The sequence below is a fragment of the Littorina saxatilis genome, linkage group LG15 (genome assembly GCF_037325665.1).
Source record: "Littorina saxatilis isolate snail1 linkage group LG15, US_GU_Lsax_2.0, whole genome shotgun sequence".
Taxonomy (NCBI): Eukaryota; Metazoa; Mollusca; class Gastropoda; order Littorinimorpha; family Littorinidae; genus Littorina; species Littorina saxatilis.
Genome location: NC_090259.1, coordinates 21,117,623 through 21,134,815, shown reverse-complemented (window position 1 = coordinate 21,134,815; position 17,193 = coordinate 21,117,623). Strand labels below are relative to the sequence as shown.

General features: G+C 41.2%; 1 protein-coding gene across 3 annotated transcripts; it reads left to right on the top strand.

Annotated features, from left to right (window-relative positions):
* Positions 1 to 1,883: 1,883 nt before the first annotated feature.
* On the top strand, positions 1,884 to 17,193 carry LOC138948798 (multiple epidermal growth factor-like domains protein 10). 3 transcript variants are annotated; one of them, XM_070320416.1, is made up of 6 exons: positions 1,884 to 2,434; positions 7,409 to 7,540; positions 8,624 to 8,773; positions 11,883 to 12,020; positions 12,862 to 12,921; positions 13,533 to 17,193. In XM_070320416.1, the coding sequence occupies exons 1-6, from the start codon at positions 2,332 to 2,334 to the stop codon at positions 13,658 to 13,660; spliced, it is 711 nt and encodes a 236-aa protein (XP_070176517.1). In that variant the 5' UTR covers positions 1,884 to 2,331; the 3' UTR covers positions 13,661 to 17,193. The 3 variants fall into 3 exon arrangements, with proteins under 3 accessions (XP_070176517.1, XP_070176516.1, XP_070176518.1); XM_070320415.1 differs by having other exon boundaries at positions 7,406 to 7,540; XM_070320417.1 differs by lacking the exon at positions 7,409 to 7,540.

The window sequence follows — 17,193 nt, the reverse complement described above, 5'->3', positions numbered from 1 at the left end:
TCTGAGCGAGCTTTCTTTCAGTGCAGACGCCATGATGTAGAAGATACCGGAACTAACCCAGCGTTTCTCCTTCGTTGAAGAGCATGGAAAGATAACTCGTACTTGACTAGAAGTGAGAAAGAGCTATACCCGTGTGATTTGGAATAATAGGCCGTGAAAGGTAAATATGCGCCGAAATGGCTGCAATCTACTGGCCGTATAAAATTTCATCTCACACGGCATCATTGCAGAGCGCCTAGAACTGTACCCACGGAATATGCGCGATATAAGCGTCCTATTGATTGATTGATTGATTTGTTGTCGTAAAAATCTGATGTCGTTTTGGTCCCATTAGGACATTTGTTGTCGTAACAGTCTGATATCAGTTTGGGCCATCCTGAAACTCCCTGCCATTGAAAGTCTGACGGTGTTTCGGGCCATTATGAAATGCCCTGCTTTGAAAGTATCATGGTATTTCGGGCCATTCTGAAATGCCCTGCTTTGAAAGTATCATGGTGTTTCGGGCCATTCTGAAATGCCCTGCTTTGAAAGTATCATGGTGTTTCGGGCCATTCTGAAATGCCCTGCTTTGAAAGTATCATGATGTTTCGGGCCATTCTGAAATGCCCTGCTTTGAAAGTATCATGGTGTTTCGGGCCATTATGAAATGCCCTGCTTAGAAAGTATCATGGTGTTTCGGGCCATTGTGAAATGCCCTGCTTTGAAAGTATGGTGTTTCGGGCCATTATGAAATGCCCTGCTCTGAAAGTATCATGGTGTTTTGGGCCATGATGAAATGCCCTGCTTTGAAAGGCTCATGGTGTTTTGGGCCATGATGAAATGCCCTGGTTTTGTTTGTAACTGATTAAGTCTGCATAGGACGCTCTTTCGTGACCGCTAAATAATATTTTATTTTATTCGATAACAGTTTCCATTTAAGTAAGATTTATCTTACGGCCAACCACAGAAACTTTTTTTGTTTTTGATAAACCTGTGGGCGTACGCTTTAGAAATATTTACCTTCTCATGAAATTCTTAGCATGTAGCCTACACTTTTTTACCATTATTATTATCATTAACTTTTTGAAGTCGGTGGAGGGGGAGGAATGGATGAAGGGGGTGAGAGGGGGGGGGGGTAAACAGTTCGGTTGCCTGTGCGTGTAGTGCACGTTCTACGACAAAGCAGACAATAAAGCTGTAGGGACTGTGCGCGTGTGTGCATTGGTTGCACCGCCAATGAACCGCAACGTCACTGACTTTCTTTCTCGTGACAGGCAGGCACGTGGGTACCTCTGGCAGCGGAAACTGCGTTCGATACGCAGTAAGGAGAGCGGGGGTGGGGTGGGGGGGGGGGGGGGGGGGGTGGTGAGAAAAGAAAAAAGCAGATCGGGAGGATGGGAAAGGGGGTAGTCCTGCATGGTTTGCAGTACCGCTTTTCCCTCTGTGCTTGGTTCTCTTCAAAGGTCAGTCATCCAGAGTCATTTTGAATGTGTTATGGCAGCGTTGTCGATTGCCAGAAGTTTGTATAGCCACTGATTTCAACAACAACATCAGCAAAAACAAAAATCCTTGCAACATCTTCCCATTCGTAATGCCATTGTAAAGGCAAACGAGACGTATAAAAAAAGCAGCAGGACATAACTGAGTTCAGAAGCCCCCCCCCCCCCTCCCCCCAAAAAACCTACCCAAACAAACAAAAAAAAAACAAACAAAAAAAACAACTCAGATAACAACACGAGAAATCCGAAGGTTAGTTACAGATTCTAGATGTATGACTTCTGGTACACTAAAATGTTGTAGCTTACATAATGAACAGAGTTCGTCAATCCACGGTGGATCTGCTGGTCGCTGACCACTTTAAGAAAAAGTCGTCTGCTTTCCGGTTCGTCGGCACTTAGCGAGTTTCTGTCTCAGCTTCAGGCCTGACTTCTGGAGGGAAATATACAGAAAAACCTATGGTAACTAAGTGGCAGAAGAAATTGTGACTCTTTCATAAACTCATCAGCAATAGCTGTGCGACTGACTAAGCGGGGCACGGCAGTCTAATTGTGAAGCGGTCACTGTGTCTCATTTGTAAACGTTTTCATCAGAGGGGAGAGATTCCACGAAGAACTACTGTGTATGTTATTGCTGTGCATTTTAATGCAAGATTTTTTTTCCGCGAAAAGATCATTTTATGTGAAAAGAGTGTGAATCCAGACAGCAGAATCTGTTTCTTCCAAGTTCATTCCTGTTTTAATCGCCGGTGACCTGACTCCAGCGGATCTCAGAATTTGCTCTTTTCCTGGATTTTGAAAGAAAAAAAAATCGAAAATCTGTTGTGTGACGTCAGCAGGACTGAAACACGTCACCATGGGATTCACGCCCATGATATTTTCTTGCACACATGACGTCAGACCGATCTCTGTAGCAGTGGCTTTGTTGGCTCTGTTTGGTGTCCATGCCGCTAATGCAGGTAATCAACTGTTCATTTTCTTTTTCACCCCCCTCCCCCGCCGCTTTTTGTTTGTTCCCAGTGTTCTGTTTCCAAATTGTTGCTTTCAGTTAAATTTACATTAGAGTTAGCATATTGAGAATACAGGGTGACCCAAAATGAGTGCAACCCATAAACGTACTCACAACTGCTACAAATGTGAATGGATTGAGTTTATTTTTAACACACATCAACGCAAGATGATAACAATTAAGTTCTGAAAGTTGGAGTCATTTCGGTTGGGTGGTCCATATGTTAGAGACGTTGATGGATATGCTCCAAATGTCCACCGCGTTGACGGAGACACTCCTGAATGCGCCGTGCAAAATTGTCCGGCTGACCTTAACCCCCCCCCCCCCCCCGATTTCTATTTGTGGGGTTATTTGAAAGACCACGTCTATGAGGACAACCCCCAGACAATCATGGACTTGAAAGCTGCAATAACAACAAAGATCAGGAGGATTCCAGGGGCAGAGTGTGTCCGCGTGGTGGACAAATTTGCACGGCGCATTCAACGCGGTGGACATTTGGAGCATATCCTTCAACATCGCTAACATGTGGACCACCCAACCGAAATGACTCCAACTTTCAGAACTTAATTGTTATCATCTTACGTTGATGTGTGTTAAAAATAAACTCAATCCATTCACATTTGTAGCAGTTGTGAGTACTTTTATGGGTTGCACTCATTTTGGGTCACCCTGTACTACATAGCTTGCTGTGTCGTACCTAAATTACACGAGTTGCTTTTTTAAATATTGAACTGCGAGCAAAAGCGAGCTTTTCAATATTTGAAAAAGCAACGAGTGTAAATCTGGTATCACACAGCAAGCCATGTCGGATTCTGTTTATCCTACATACTGTACTTACGTGTATTTTTTACAAAACGTCCCGCAGTCGAGGCGTCCACATTGAAGACGGTTCTTTTGGAATCCCGCTCGCTTTCAAAACCTCGTGAAATCTTTCACTTCAAAGCAAAGAAACGTCACGCTAGAACGTGTAGCGTGACGTGTATGGCCAGGTGAAACAGCAGACGTAGTTTCCATAATGACGTTTGTCTCGGTGACTTTGGCATCATAAGCAGTGGAAAAGCAGGTCCCTGTCGGACTGGTTTGACACGACCTCATTGCATTTACATGATATACTCACGTGTGGTTTGAACAATATTGTTCAGTATTACTCATGAGTGGTCTCTCTCACGTATGTAGGATAAATTAGTTACTGTATTAGTTTTTCATTCAAGATTTATATGAATGTGGTTAATTTGTTGCAGTTTTTTTCTTTGCTCCTACGTCTAAACTTTTTATCGACAACCTTTCCCAGCTGTTTGTATTAATTACGATTTAACGTTGTTTCTTTGAGACTATAATTATAATGTGTTGATGTGATGTGTGCCTCCCTATCATTACAACAGATCCCAGAATGTGTGTGTGTGTGTGTGTGTGTGTGTGTGTGTGTGTGTGTGTGTGTGTGTGTGTGTGTGTGTGTGTGTTGGATTCATTTTCGTTTTTGATATTCTTTTTTTGTGAGTTTATATTTGTATAAGAAGTTGTTTTAAGCTGATTGTGTTCATACTCTAAACACAGCACTAGTCAAATATGCATGTTCGTCTGTGCCACCATTAAAAACATTCGCTGAATGCGCAGTTAGCGATTTCCCTGTTAATGTTGCATGCCTAGTGACCTTCCACAGTCGTTTTTTTTTAACCTTCATCATCATACTTATCATATTGGTTGTTTTTCCCTGTACGTATAAGATTTGGAGGGTTGATAGTGTATGTGGCTTTGAGGATAAGCCGCTTTTCGGTCTCTTACCAAGTATTCGAACCGTTGTGTATGTGTCACTGTGTGTGTGTGTGTGCAAATACAATAACTTTTCGTCTGCACAGTAGAACTAGAAAACAACACACAACAGCATAGAAACAGTCGATAGAATATTCAATTTGTGTACATTCCCGCTGACAGACAACGGCCTTTTCAATATTCAAGGTCTTCAAATACAAAACAAATATGTATACCCAGAATTACACCGAAAAACTAAGAAGCAGCTCATGAGATGTTTAATTTTTGCGCGCCAGTTGTCACCGACTGGCATACAACCGTCCGTGCATTGCCCCAGATGTAGCCTAGTGAACTTGAGCCCAGGAAACCAGATTGCCAAAGTGGACACAGGGGGGCAATCCCAAGTGTTACGTCTATAGGCTATACAGCTTCAGCGATGCAGCCAGTTTTTCTTGCCACTAAAGATACAGTTCCTTTCTTGCAAGCGAACGTGTGTTCAATCGCAGATCTGTGCAGGCTAGTACATGATATAACACCTTCCTTTGACTTGGTCACATATCAAAAATCAACAGTCTGAATGGGACATTTTTTTCTGAATGAGCTGTCATTTGTGTCAATCTGCAAATTAACATCAAATAAAAAACAATATCTCTCTCTCTTTCTCTCTCTTTCTCTCTCTTTCTCTCTCTCTCTCTCTCTCTCTCTCTCTCTCTCTCTCTCTCTCTCTCTCTCTCCCCCTCAGTCTCTCTCTCTCTCTCTCTCTCTCTCTCTCTCTCCCCCACCCCCCCTCTCTCTCTCTGTGACAGATTGTAAGGTAAGCCCCAGTCTTAAATCTCAAGATTTGTAAAGCAAACTTCAGTTCAGTTCAGTCCCCCCCCCTCTCTCTCTCTTAGTCCTTTTTGCATAAATTTCAAGTCTGAGGAGCTCAATTTCTAGGCGTCAGAAAAATCATTAATATGCCTTACTCTTTGGGGAATTGATTCCAATAACGGCACTCTCGATACCAATAAATCAATATCCACTGGTGTTAAGTCTGCCTCATTAAGCAATGTTCATCTCTCTGCTAGATTAGATCCTTTTGCGTGAGTTCAAAGTCCAAGGAGCTCAATACGTTAAAAAAAAAGAAAAAAAAGAGAAAAGATTATTAGTTTGCCTGGCTCTTCAGGGGATTTATTCCAATAACGGCAGTCTCAATGGCAATAAAACCATGTTCCTTGGCACTTCAAAGTAGCATGGTTTTCATTTATGGTTCAGTTGATGGATTGACAAATTTAACTCCCTCGGCGTTCTGTCTCTATCTCTGGCTCTATCTCTTTCTGTCAGTTTCTGTATTTGTGCGTCTCTCTACCTCTGTCTCGGTCTCTCTTTCTCACCTCTGTCTCTCTGTATGTGTGCCAGTGTCTCTCTCTCTGTCTTTCTACGTCTGTCCATGTCTCTCTTTTCCCCTCTGTCTCTCCGTCTCTGTCTGTCCATCCGTCCGTCCCGGCGTCTTTCTCCTCCTCTTCCTCTGCCCCCCCCCCCTCTCTCTCTCTGTCTCTGCGCGCACGATATTTTTGACATGTTCCCAGCATTTAAGTTCGAAACATGACCGATTAAACATTGGCCCTCATTTATCATCGTATAATCATATTGGAGCTTGTCGTATCTGTAGAAACTCGTTGGCACTGGTATAAACCGGATTCACTTCATATCATGCTGCACTTCTCAAACGATCGCTTAGACTGCCTGTTTGGAATTATTAAAGTACTTCGGCACACACTGCACTTCTGAAAATGCTATGTTGACTGCCTCCATACACTTATTACCAAGTTCGCCGTCAGAACATTGCAACTGCTCACTGATGTAGGCGCCCCACACACAGACCAGAAAACAGGTGAACTGTTTTGCATCACTGACGGAATGGAATCTGTCACTATAATGATGATTATACAAATACAGATTTTGCGAGGTCAAAAAAGCAAGACACTTTGTGCATGCAAGATAGCAAGCAGTACTGTTATCTCAGATCTGGCCAGGATTTGACCCATTGTAGTTTCTTTGATAACTTATCCGATAAGACCATTTCCTCCAATTGGACCCATACACAAAACCAACACCGTCCTTATTGCTTGCTGTGGTGAGTTCCAATTTGTTGATGAATTGATTTCGTAAAAGCCACTATATTGGCTTTTTGAGTCACTTGAGAAAAAGTGACTCTATGTAATCGGTCAGTGTTAGTCTGTCCGGCCAGCCGGCCGGCCGTCCGTAGACACCACCTTAACGTTGGACTTTTCTCGGAAACTATCAAAGCGATCGGGCTCATATTTTGTTTAGTCGTGACCTCCAATGACCTCTACACTTTAACGATGGTTTCGTTGACCTTTGACCTTTTTCAAGGTCACAGGTCAGCGTCAAAGGAAAAATTAGACATTTTATATCTTTGACAAAGTTCATCGGATGTGATTGAAACTTTGTAGGATTATTCTTTACATCAAAGTATTTACATCTGTAGCCTTTTACGAACGTTATCAGAAAAACAAGGGAGATAACTAGCCTTTTCTGTTCGGCAACACACAACTTAACGTTGGGCTTTTCTCGGAAACTATAAAAGTGACCGGGCTCAAATTTTATGTGAACGTGACTCATTGTGTTGTGAATAGCAATTTCTTCCTGTCCATCTGATGCCTCATATAATATTCAGAACTGCGAAAGTGACTCGATCGAGCGTTTGCTCTTCTTGTTAATAAATGAATTCATCAAAATATTCCCACTGTGCACATGCTGTTCATTTTCGGTATGTGACCAAGTGGAGGGATTGTCTTATCCCATGTACAATTCTGATATAAGATGGGGAGCCGGCCTGTTTCCAGGAGAAGGAGTGTGCCTTTAACCCAGACTCTATAAAGATCAGTATACACATGCACTTTCTGCGTGCACTCTCACCGTTTCGCCATGTCACCGCGGTGGGGACTCCAAAAAATCTGATGACCTTGTTGTTTGGTCAAAAATTCATTAGCCTGTATCGCATGCAGTAAGAAGCAGTACTGCATACCCTAGGCACTAGAGAAAGATCAGTATAAAAATGAAGATTCTGCGTGCATCCTCACTGTCTCACCAAAGCACAGCAACTTCACTATACATTCTTTTAATGGAAACTTTTCTTAAACACTCCCATTCTGATCTGACGTCACAGCAGACGCTTCTGAAAATATACCTGACGTCACCCTGACGGGGAAGTGTCCTGTGACGTGTCTGTCCGGTTTCTGCGATGACGTCACGGGTAGCTGTATCATCGACTGGGGATCTGGAGTGGATGATCCTCCGCTAGGTAAAGAACTGGAATCCTGCAAAACAGGATGAAAACTGTCTTTAACATTTTCAGGGTAAAATGATAAGAATGCAGCAAAATAGACTTTTTTTTTAATAATAAATAATAAATAAGGGTATTTATATGGCGCAAATTCTACCATAGTTCTGAGCGCCTTGCAAAACATCAACGAATCAGTAAACAAATACAAAGTCATGTACATGATGAACTCTTGAAAAAACAAAAACAATTTTCAGATAGATAGGCCCTTTAACCATGCAAATGATGTAAAATGGGGTCAGCTTGTTGGATCAAAGGTTAAAGGGTTCATGCTTACAAATCTTATCAGATCTATGCATTCCTGGATCAATCAATCTTCGATCCATCGATTTTTTTGTGATTTTTTTTTGAGATCCAACGACATGCATGCGGGCACCAAGAATCGATTAATCAAATTAATGAACTTCTTTTTTGATTGATCGAACTTTGTATCCATCGGTAGGTAACCGTGTCAGATCAACGGGCCACACATTTTGCAGTTATAGTGTTGTAGTTTATTTTTGATTGAACATCTCCCAGTTACGCAATATGTTTCCCCATAAACCTTTAGAATGGCCAGGTGCTGATTGACACCGATACTAACCTACATCTTTTGAGTTCCCCTTTTCACTTTCTTTGAAAGGAGGATCTTATCTAACGCATTATATATTTGTTTAGAAGCTTTAAAACTACTGGTAGTGTTTGTGTTCTTCATTTAGTTGCACGCTATATCCAGCGTATAATGTGTGACATAAATGTACGCGTGTGTGTATGTGAATGTATACGTTTGTGTGTGTGTGTGTGTGTGTGTGTGTGTGTGTGTGTGTGTTTGGTTGCGTGCGTGAGTGAGTGAGTGTGTGCGAGAGTGAGTGTGTGCGTGTACGTGGGCATATGAGCGCGCGCGCGCGCGTGTGTGTGTGTGTGTGTGTGTGTGTGTGAGTACGCGCACGCGTGTATGTGTGTGTGTTAGCGCGTGCGTGTCAATGTACGTGCATGTGCTTGCGAGTGCGTACGATCATGCGGGAACGTGACTTTCAATAAACATTCCTCGTTTTGTACACACAGTGACGCGTATAGGGTGTCCTCGGGGTTTTTACGGGAGTGACTGCACCGAGGTATGTTCAGTCAACTGTGTCAACAGCACGTGCAGTCAGGTCACGGGTGAGTGCACAGAGGGCTGCGAGACAGGCTACGCTGGTGACGACTGTACTCAAGGTCAGTTTAAAAAAAAAGTGTATTTGCGGTTTGAAGACATTTTTTTTATCTCAAATTCATAAGGCCAAACAAAAATATGTGTTGGTTTAGGGTAACGTAACCCAAAAAGATAAGGTTGGTAGGTTGGGCTTTTTTAAAAATATATATTTTGTAATATTTTTTAAAAATTTAGTCGATTTTAAAGGAGTTTAGTTCCCTTAGTCTCGGTATGGTTCGCAAAATGTGCGAAAAGTTTTTGGTTTTTTGAGAAATGAAAAAAATGTTTTTGGGTCGGCGGGAAAAAATAGGCTCTGTGAGGTTACCTTAAGCAAACATTATAAGATGTTTGATGGGTTGTTGACAGACCAGCTTTTTTGTCTGTCCGAGGGGGAGCATATTATAAGATGTTTGATGGGTTGTTGACAGACCAGCTTTTTTTGTCTGTCCGAGGGGGAGCATATAGTCTTTTGTTTCATATGTATTGACCAAGGCCGAAGGCCGCGGTCTATTAATATGAAACAAAATTCGATATGCCCCCCGAGGACCGACAAAAAAGCTGGTCTGTAAACAAAGCATCAAACATCGTTTTTGTCATCATTTTGGTAGTGAGAAAATAAGTGCACAATCAACCCAGGGAGCCATGTTTTGAAACACGGGTTCCGTGCTGATAACCACACGAGTCTCGGTTTGATAACCACTGGCAATCAAAGCTGGCGTGTGAAAGCAACTTTCTGTGTTTTTGAGTTCATTAAATGTTGGGATGAATATGTCAGGTTTGAGGATGCACAGTTCTGTAGGTTCATCTCGGTATTCCACCCCCTCGGCTTTCTGTTGAAAATATTAAGCTGAGTGATCGAATGTGGAAGCTACGTTTGGTCAAAGGTCACAGAAGATTTGCGTCGTGCAGCGAAGGAAAGAATCGCGATCTTGTTTCCGACTCAGTACCTCTTTGTTTTTCATTAGACCTGTCTTTCTGCTTGCTCGGCGTTGTTAGATGTTTGCATATCTTGTTGCTATTTTCTTTGCTTTTATTATTGTTTCTTATTTGTGCTTCGTTTATCGATACAACGTCTTAATTGTGCACGGGTCAAAATGTGTGTGTCAGGGGTCGTTTTACTTGAACTTGACGTTCGTGTTTCTTCGAACGTCTGTGTATCGAAACACAGATACACGCACTCCATGACTCTGTGAGAAGACCAAAAAAATCGCTAGGTTTCATTTGTTTTTAATGAATGTATGACCTTTCATGAAGTAGTTTTGTTTTTTGTTTACTTTTGCTAGTTTGCCAGTTCGTTTTTGGAACTTTGCAAAGCAGTGTTGTGTCGTCTGTTTAGGTCCAATGAAATGAGCCGAAGAATCCCCGAGCGTTTCTATTGGGTTTGCTTTTGATTATCCATGTATAACCTGCTTCCTGCAACTATGGTAACCGGGGATTTATTGCCTGGGGAACATGAGATTTATTTCCCAGGTGCTTGTGAATGAAAACTCGTGAAAATGATGACAAATATTTTTATTTGGCCTAACCTGAAACAATTAACAGTCAGCGACTAGGGCACGAACTCAAGCAAAAGCGTATATATATATTACTTGACCCAAACAATACAAGTTCCACAACTATGTATGGTGGCGGACATGACATTAACAAACCATGCAGGAAGAACAAAATAATCGAGGGGGGGATGGGGGTGGGGGGGGGGGGGGGGTGGCGAGGGTATAAGTTATGTGTGTTAACTATGGTCTATATCTAGCAATGTGTCCAATCAGAACATACAGAAAATGTACAATGTTTGAAGACTTTCGTATAATTATGCTTGAAAACTTTGTCGAAATAAATTAGATATGTGCAACTTGAATAATAGCTTTTGTCTTAAAGGTAATTCTTTTTGGTAAAAATAAACATGTTCATCATCATCACCCCCCCCCCCCCACGGGTCTGCTCACGCTCTTTCAACTTGAACACATACCAAAATGTAACAGCTTCCTGTGTAGTGCTGGATAGTGTGTGTGTGTGTGTGTGTGTGTATGTGTGTGTGTGTGTGAGTGTTTGTTTGCATGTTTGTGTGTTTGTGTGTGTGAGTGTGTGTGTGTGTGTTTGTGAGTGTGTGTGTGTGTGTGTGTGTGTGTGTGTGTGTGTGTGTGTGTGTGTGTGTGTGTGTGTGTGTTGTTGAACCAGATTGACAATAGTCAATTTGCTTCATCAACTGATTCAAAATCAAAAGCAGCAATTGAATGCAGCGACGCTGTTCATTAATGGTTGATAGTGCGCCAGAGTCAAAGGATGATCTTATTCCATGTTAACCTTAACTCATTGTCTCCCAGGTACGGATATATCCGTACCCACTCATATGGCTCTATCTGACCAGGTACGGACATATCCGCTCAGACTGTTAGCTTCAGTCGCTTCCCGGCTGTAACGTCCATCTAACGCCTGCATTACAGCGTGTTGATACACAGTTACTACACAGTTACTACAATTCTGAGTGACCTGCTGCAGCACAGCTGGTCTCGGTTAAAAAAACCCACCTTGGTCAACATAGGTGGGGTAGAAAGTGTTAACAGATCTGTGAAGGTGAAGATGATCGTGTGCGGGGTGCGTGTATCTGTTTAATAGGTTTAAACTTTTAGACAGCTAAACTGATCAGCACAGTGGCAGTGACCATTGAAAGCTGAGTACGGACGGGCGCAGTGGCCTAGTAGATAAGACATCGGCCTCCTATGCAGAAGGTCGCGGGTTCGAATCTCGGACCCTGGTGGGTTAAGCCGGCGGTGGAGATTATTTCGATCTCCCAGGTCAACTTATGTGCAGACTTACTAGTGCCTTATCCCCCTCCTTGTGTACACGCAAGCAGAAGAAAAGATCCTGTAATCCATGTCAGAGTTCGGTAGGTTATAGAGACACGAAAATATCCAGCATAAATCCTCCGAAAGCGGCGTATGGCTGCCTAAATGGCGGGCTGAAAACGGTTATACACGTAAAAATCTACTCGTGCTAAAAACACGAGTGTACATGGGAGTTTTAGCCCATGAACGCAGGAGGAGGGGAAGGACAAGAAAGCTGAGTACAGCTAACTAACACAACGCCCACCCAACGTTTTCGGAATGGGTAACCGTTGATCATGTTTACTTTCAGACTGCCCGTTTGGTTTCTATGGTGACGAGTGCCAGGAGCGGTGTGCCAAGAACTGCCAGAACGGCACGTGTGACTCGCGGTCCGGGGTGTGCAGCGATGGCTGTGTCGAGGGCTTCTGGGGCAGTGACTGTAGTTTAGGTTGGTTTGCTGCAAAGTGTTCTTTTTCTCCTCCTCCTCCTCCTCCTCCTCCTGCTCCTCCTCCTCCTCTTTCGAGCTTCTTACTTGCTTTCTATATCCCTTCATATTTAGTGTGTGTGTGATTTAAACAACATTTCATTTAACTGAACATATATTGGACTAATTTGCTTCTGCACTATTTATTTCAAGTTCCATCTTTATTTTCGTCTTTTATGCTCTTTAAAAGTCAAAATTTGGCTACATATTTTCATAGACTGGGAATCGAGACGAGTGTGTGTGTGTGCAGTGTGTGTGTGTGTGTGTGTGTGTGTGTGTGTGTCGGTGTGTGTGTGTGTGTGTGTCTCTCTCTCTCTGTGTGAGTGTGTGTATGTGTCAGTGTTTGTGTGTTTGTATGTGTGTGTGTGTGTGTGTGTGTGTGTGTGTGTGTGTGTGTGTGTTTATGTGTGTGTGTGTGTGTGTGTGTGTGTGTGGCGATTCTCAGAAAACTACGAGACCGATCTACATGAAACTTTACAATGAAACTTTTTTACAATGAGAATATTTTCGATAAATGTCTTTTTAGGACGTCATATCCGGCTTTTTAAAGATGTTGAGGCGGCAGTGTCACGGCCTCACTTTTTAATCAAATGGGTTGAACTGTTGGTCAAACAATCTTTGACTCAGTCGGGAAGATGGGATTCTTCATACAAGGACTTTGAATTGTCTACTTGAAGGAGAGTCTCACTTGAAGGGGAGTAACCAATCTTTCCTATACACATTACTTGTGTACTGACATTCTCTCCCTTTAGTCATGTGACTTCAAGCAGGTGCAAACCAGCAGTAATTATCTCTCTTTGTGCAGGTGTGGAAATGAGCAGAAACACTCCTGACGAGAGGCGTTCGTTTTACAAACATTTATCAGGTATGAAGCACAGCCTTTTTACTGCTTTTAATGTTTACATTATAATTCCAAAAAATAATTGTTTTTATGTTTTAGTTCAGGCTGGTCATTGGTTGTCGTCGTCGTCATTAGTAAATATCAAGTTATTTGCTTAATTTCTTGGACGCGTAAGTAAGGCCTTCTTAAATCTGGACTAATTATAATTCTGGGTCCCGGGCCCATCTAGGTATAGCATCTGTGGTACCTATTATATGTATCACATATTGTAAAATATGCAATCTAAAACGGATGCTGCACATTTTTGAAAAAATGATCAAGAATAAAAACCAACAAGAAAAGGGAGTGATAGGAACGTGTAATCATGGTCAAAACAAAACATGTACCAGTACATCGACCTACATGATTTGAAGATGACGGACAAACATTTTATCATTGATGATGAGATAAGGCACAATAGTAAACTTGTCGTTTCTTTGATCTCAATATATATGTATTTAAAAAATGTCGATGAGTACAGAATTGTTTTGTTTTTCAACTTTGTTCATCTCACTACAGTCACTTTGTTATTTAGATTTTGTATTTAAAAAACCCAAATACATTGAATACTAACTTCGTTACCACGTCTGTTTCAGCGGAGGGGAAGAGTGTGTTACTGTATGTGCTGTCGTCACGCTACGAGCACGCGTTGGCGCGTGTGCAGTTCGAGATCAAGCGAGCAATTCAGGACAGAAACGACATTTCACAGTTGCTGGATGGCTGACGTCTGCGAATGCCGCAGATGACGTGAAAGACGTCACTTCCTCTTCTCGACTCTTAGCAAACAAGGATAACATGGAAGAAAATATGTATGGAGTGCTTGTTACTGAAACAATTTAGGACTCTTGTTTTTCTTTTTATATTTAGTCAAGTTTTGACTAAATATTTTAACATCGAGGGGGAATCGAAACGAGGGTCGTGGTGTATGTGCGTATGTGTGTGCGTGCGTGTGTGTGTGTGTGTGTGTAGAGCGATTCAGACTAAACTACTGGACCGATCTTTATGAAATTTGACATGAGAGTTCCTGGGTATGAAATCCCCGAACGTTTTTTTCATTTTTTTGATAAATGTCTTTGATGACGTCATATCCGGCTTTTCGTGAAAGTTGAGGCGGCACTGTCACGCCCTCATTTTTCAACCAAATTGGTTCAAATTTTGGTCAAGTACTCTTCAACGAAGCCCGATGTTCGGTATTGCATTTCAGCTTGGTGGCTTAAAAATTAATTAATGACTTTGGTCATTAAAAATCGGAAAATTGTAAAAAAAAATAAAAATTTATAAAACGATCCAAATTTACGTTTATCTTATTCTCCATCATTTGCTGATTCCAAAAACATATAAATATGTTATATTCGGATTAAAAACAAGCTCTGAAAATTAAATATATAAAAATTATTATCAAATTTTTTTTTTCGAAATCAATTTAAAAACACTTTCATCTTATTCCTTGTCGGTTCCTGATTCCAAAAATATATAGATATGATATGTTTGGATTAAAAACACGCTCAGAAAGTTAAAACAAAGAGAGGTACAGAAAAGCGTGCTATCCTTCTCAGCGCAACGAATACCCCGCTCTTCTTGTCAATTCCACGTGTTCTGTGAGTTCGACAGCTACTTGACTAAATATTGTATTTTCGCCTTACGCGACTTGTTTCTTTCTCTGATGGTGTGCTAGAGCAAACATTTCAATCATCACAGTTCACACTCGTCATGGAAGGTAAGTCGTCCGAAAGAAGTCTCAAGGACATTTGCTGTACAATAATTGAGAAGCATGTGCAATGGTTTTCACAAAATGCTCCTTAACTATCCTTTTTCTCACTCCCATGGTGTGACAGCAAATATTTCAATCATCACAATGTTCCTTAACTTTGAAGGCATCGGGCAACATTTTGGAAGCGTTTTTTTGGCAAATTTGACCGAACCTAAGGGAAATGTTGCTGTACCTTAAATTGAAAAGCACGTGCAAATGTTTTACACACAAATGCCCCTTAACCATGCTAAATAAAGGCACAGAGACAGGCGTTTACATGGGATAGGACCATCCCTCAACTTGGACACATGCCCAAGATCAAGCTTTTCCCTGAAATTGCTATCGAGATTTTCTCTATAAATATAATTCACTAGAAACACTAGACTGATAATTATTGTGATGCACACAAATTCGTGCGTAATGATGCGAATGACCCTTCACCCAGTGAGGTCAAGAACAAAGGGTTTATAAGAGTGTCCAGGAGAAATTAATTTTGCTTTCTTACATTCGAGGTTTTCTTATCGGGAGACCCCGGATATAAGAAATATGTTTCTCTTATCGGAGGAAAAACAAATGTCATCATAGTTTTGGAAATGCATTGCATTATATGCCCGCAGGCAGGTGCATGAATGTGTATGTGATAATGAATATTTATGTTTGTAAATGTGCGTGCGAATTAATATGTGTATTTTAATGTGTTATTCCCGACTTGTAGTAGGGTTTGGGACATAGCACATGGTGGCCGCCAATATTAGCCTCGGCTTTCCCATCTGTGTGTGGGGCTTTAAACCTCCTGTTAAAACACACGTGGAAAAAACACTTTTGGACAGGAATTAAGATAAGTGTCGTCGTGGTTTTGTTTGCTTGTTTTGGGATTGTTTTTTTTCCCGACATCAGGTCCAATCTTTTTCGTTCTGTAACTTGTTCTTTTCTTTGATTTTATGTTCCCAAACCTTTCTTCGTAACTAAAAATGTGTGTAGTTTCTAATGGAGTTCCATATCGATACACACCGACACATATTTTGCAAGCACAAGAAGAGTAATTGCTATCTGAGTGTAAATATTCAGAATTATATACAATACCAATGAATAATGATACAAATTAGATTGTTGTTTGCTTTTTTAAGATAGAATTTCTGTTTATTGTTTTACCAATTTTTTTTTGTAACAGGAATAGAACAAAAGGTCAATGAAATCTATTTCTTTAACACAATACGAGCTATGTTAAATCTGCACTATGGGATTTACCCATTCTAAGAACAGAATATTTATGGAATGTAGTACGAAGGCTACCACAACGCAACAGTCTTAATCTTGTTTCTTTCATTAAACCGGTAACATTGTTTTTGTACAAGCTCGAAACCGAATTTATATTTCCAAAATAGTGCTGTAATAGGTTTGCCTACTGTGTTTTGTTAAGGATTATTCGGATCTGCAGGGAACTCATGAAAAACATTGTGTGTTGTTAACCCGTGATTTGTAAAAATTTAAAAACATTTTACAAATCACGTCGAACCTAAAACCGCGATTTGTAAAAATGTAAAAATCTAAAAATATCGCATTCCACAAAGTAATGCATGCCTTTTATTATTATTAATTTTTCTTGTTTAGAGCCTTTACGCTGAGAGGTGGGGGTGGTTTTAGATCCACATCCCATTTTTTTCCCCATCCTATTTTCGCGACATTTCACAAGCCAAGCGTCATTTTACTAACATGTCATAACAATAGCGCGACATCCCATTTTGACACCATATTCCATTTGGCCGCCATGCCGTTTCACCGCCATTCCATTTTGCCCCCATCCCATTGTCGCGACATTTCACAAGCCAAGTGCCATTTTACTACCGTGTCATAACAATAGCGCGACATCCTATTTTGACACCATCCCATTTGGCCGCCATCCCATTTTTGATTTATTCTTCTTGCCAAGCCTCACTATACTACTATACTGCGTTATTCAACTGGGAAGACATTCTGTTTACGCAAAATCCCATTCCCAGAATGAGCATAACTTTCCTGAAAGACAAGCTAGAACGCTAACATTTTCTGTGCAAATCATGCAGAGGCTACTTGTGTGTGTAAATACATTTTATGAAGATTGCTTTTTTTTGGTTCAATTTATGACGTTTTGTTTGGGTACTCTTTTTTGGGGGTCACCCTGTACAAGTTAGATAGTAATTGTAGTCTCATTTTTCAAAACGGTGTACCTCTTAGGGCGGGCAACAACTCAACGGAGCTACGGAATGAAGTCCTGAAATGATATACTTGATTCCAGCGTCTGTGGCACCGGCTGTTTGGTTCTGTGAAGATGCTCAGTCATTTCTTTTGAACATGAACAGATATAATTATGTTATCAGTACTTGAAGACATTGACTGATTCCAATTTGTAAAAAGCAAGTAGTGTGTTCATGACTGTCTTGTTGTTGTTGTTGTTGTTGTTGTTGTTGTTGTTGTTGTTGTTGTTGCACAAATAAAAGATGGGGTCGTTTGTGTTCCATGGCACTGTG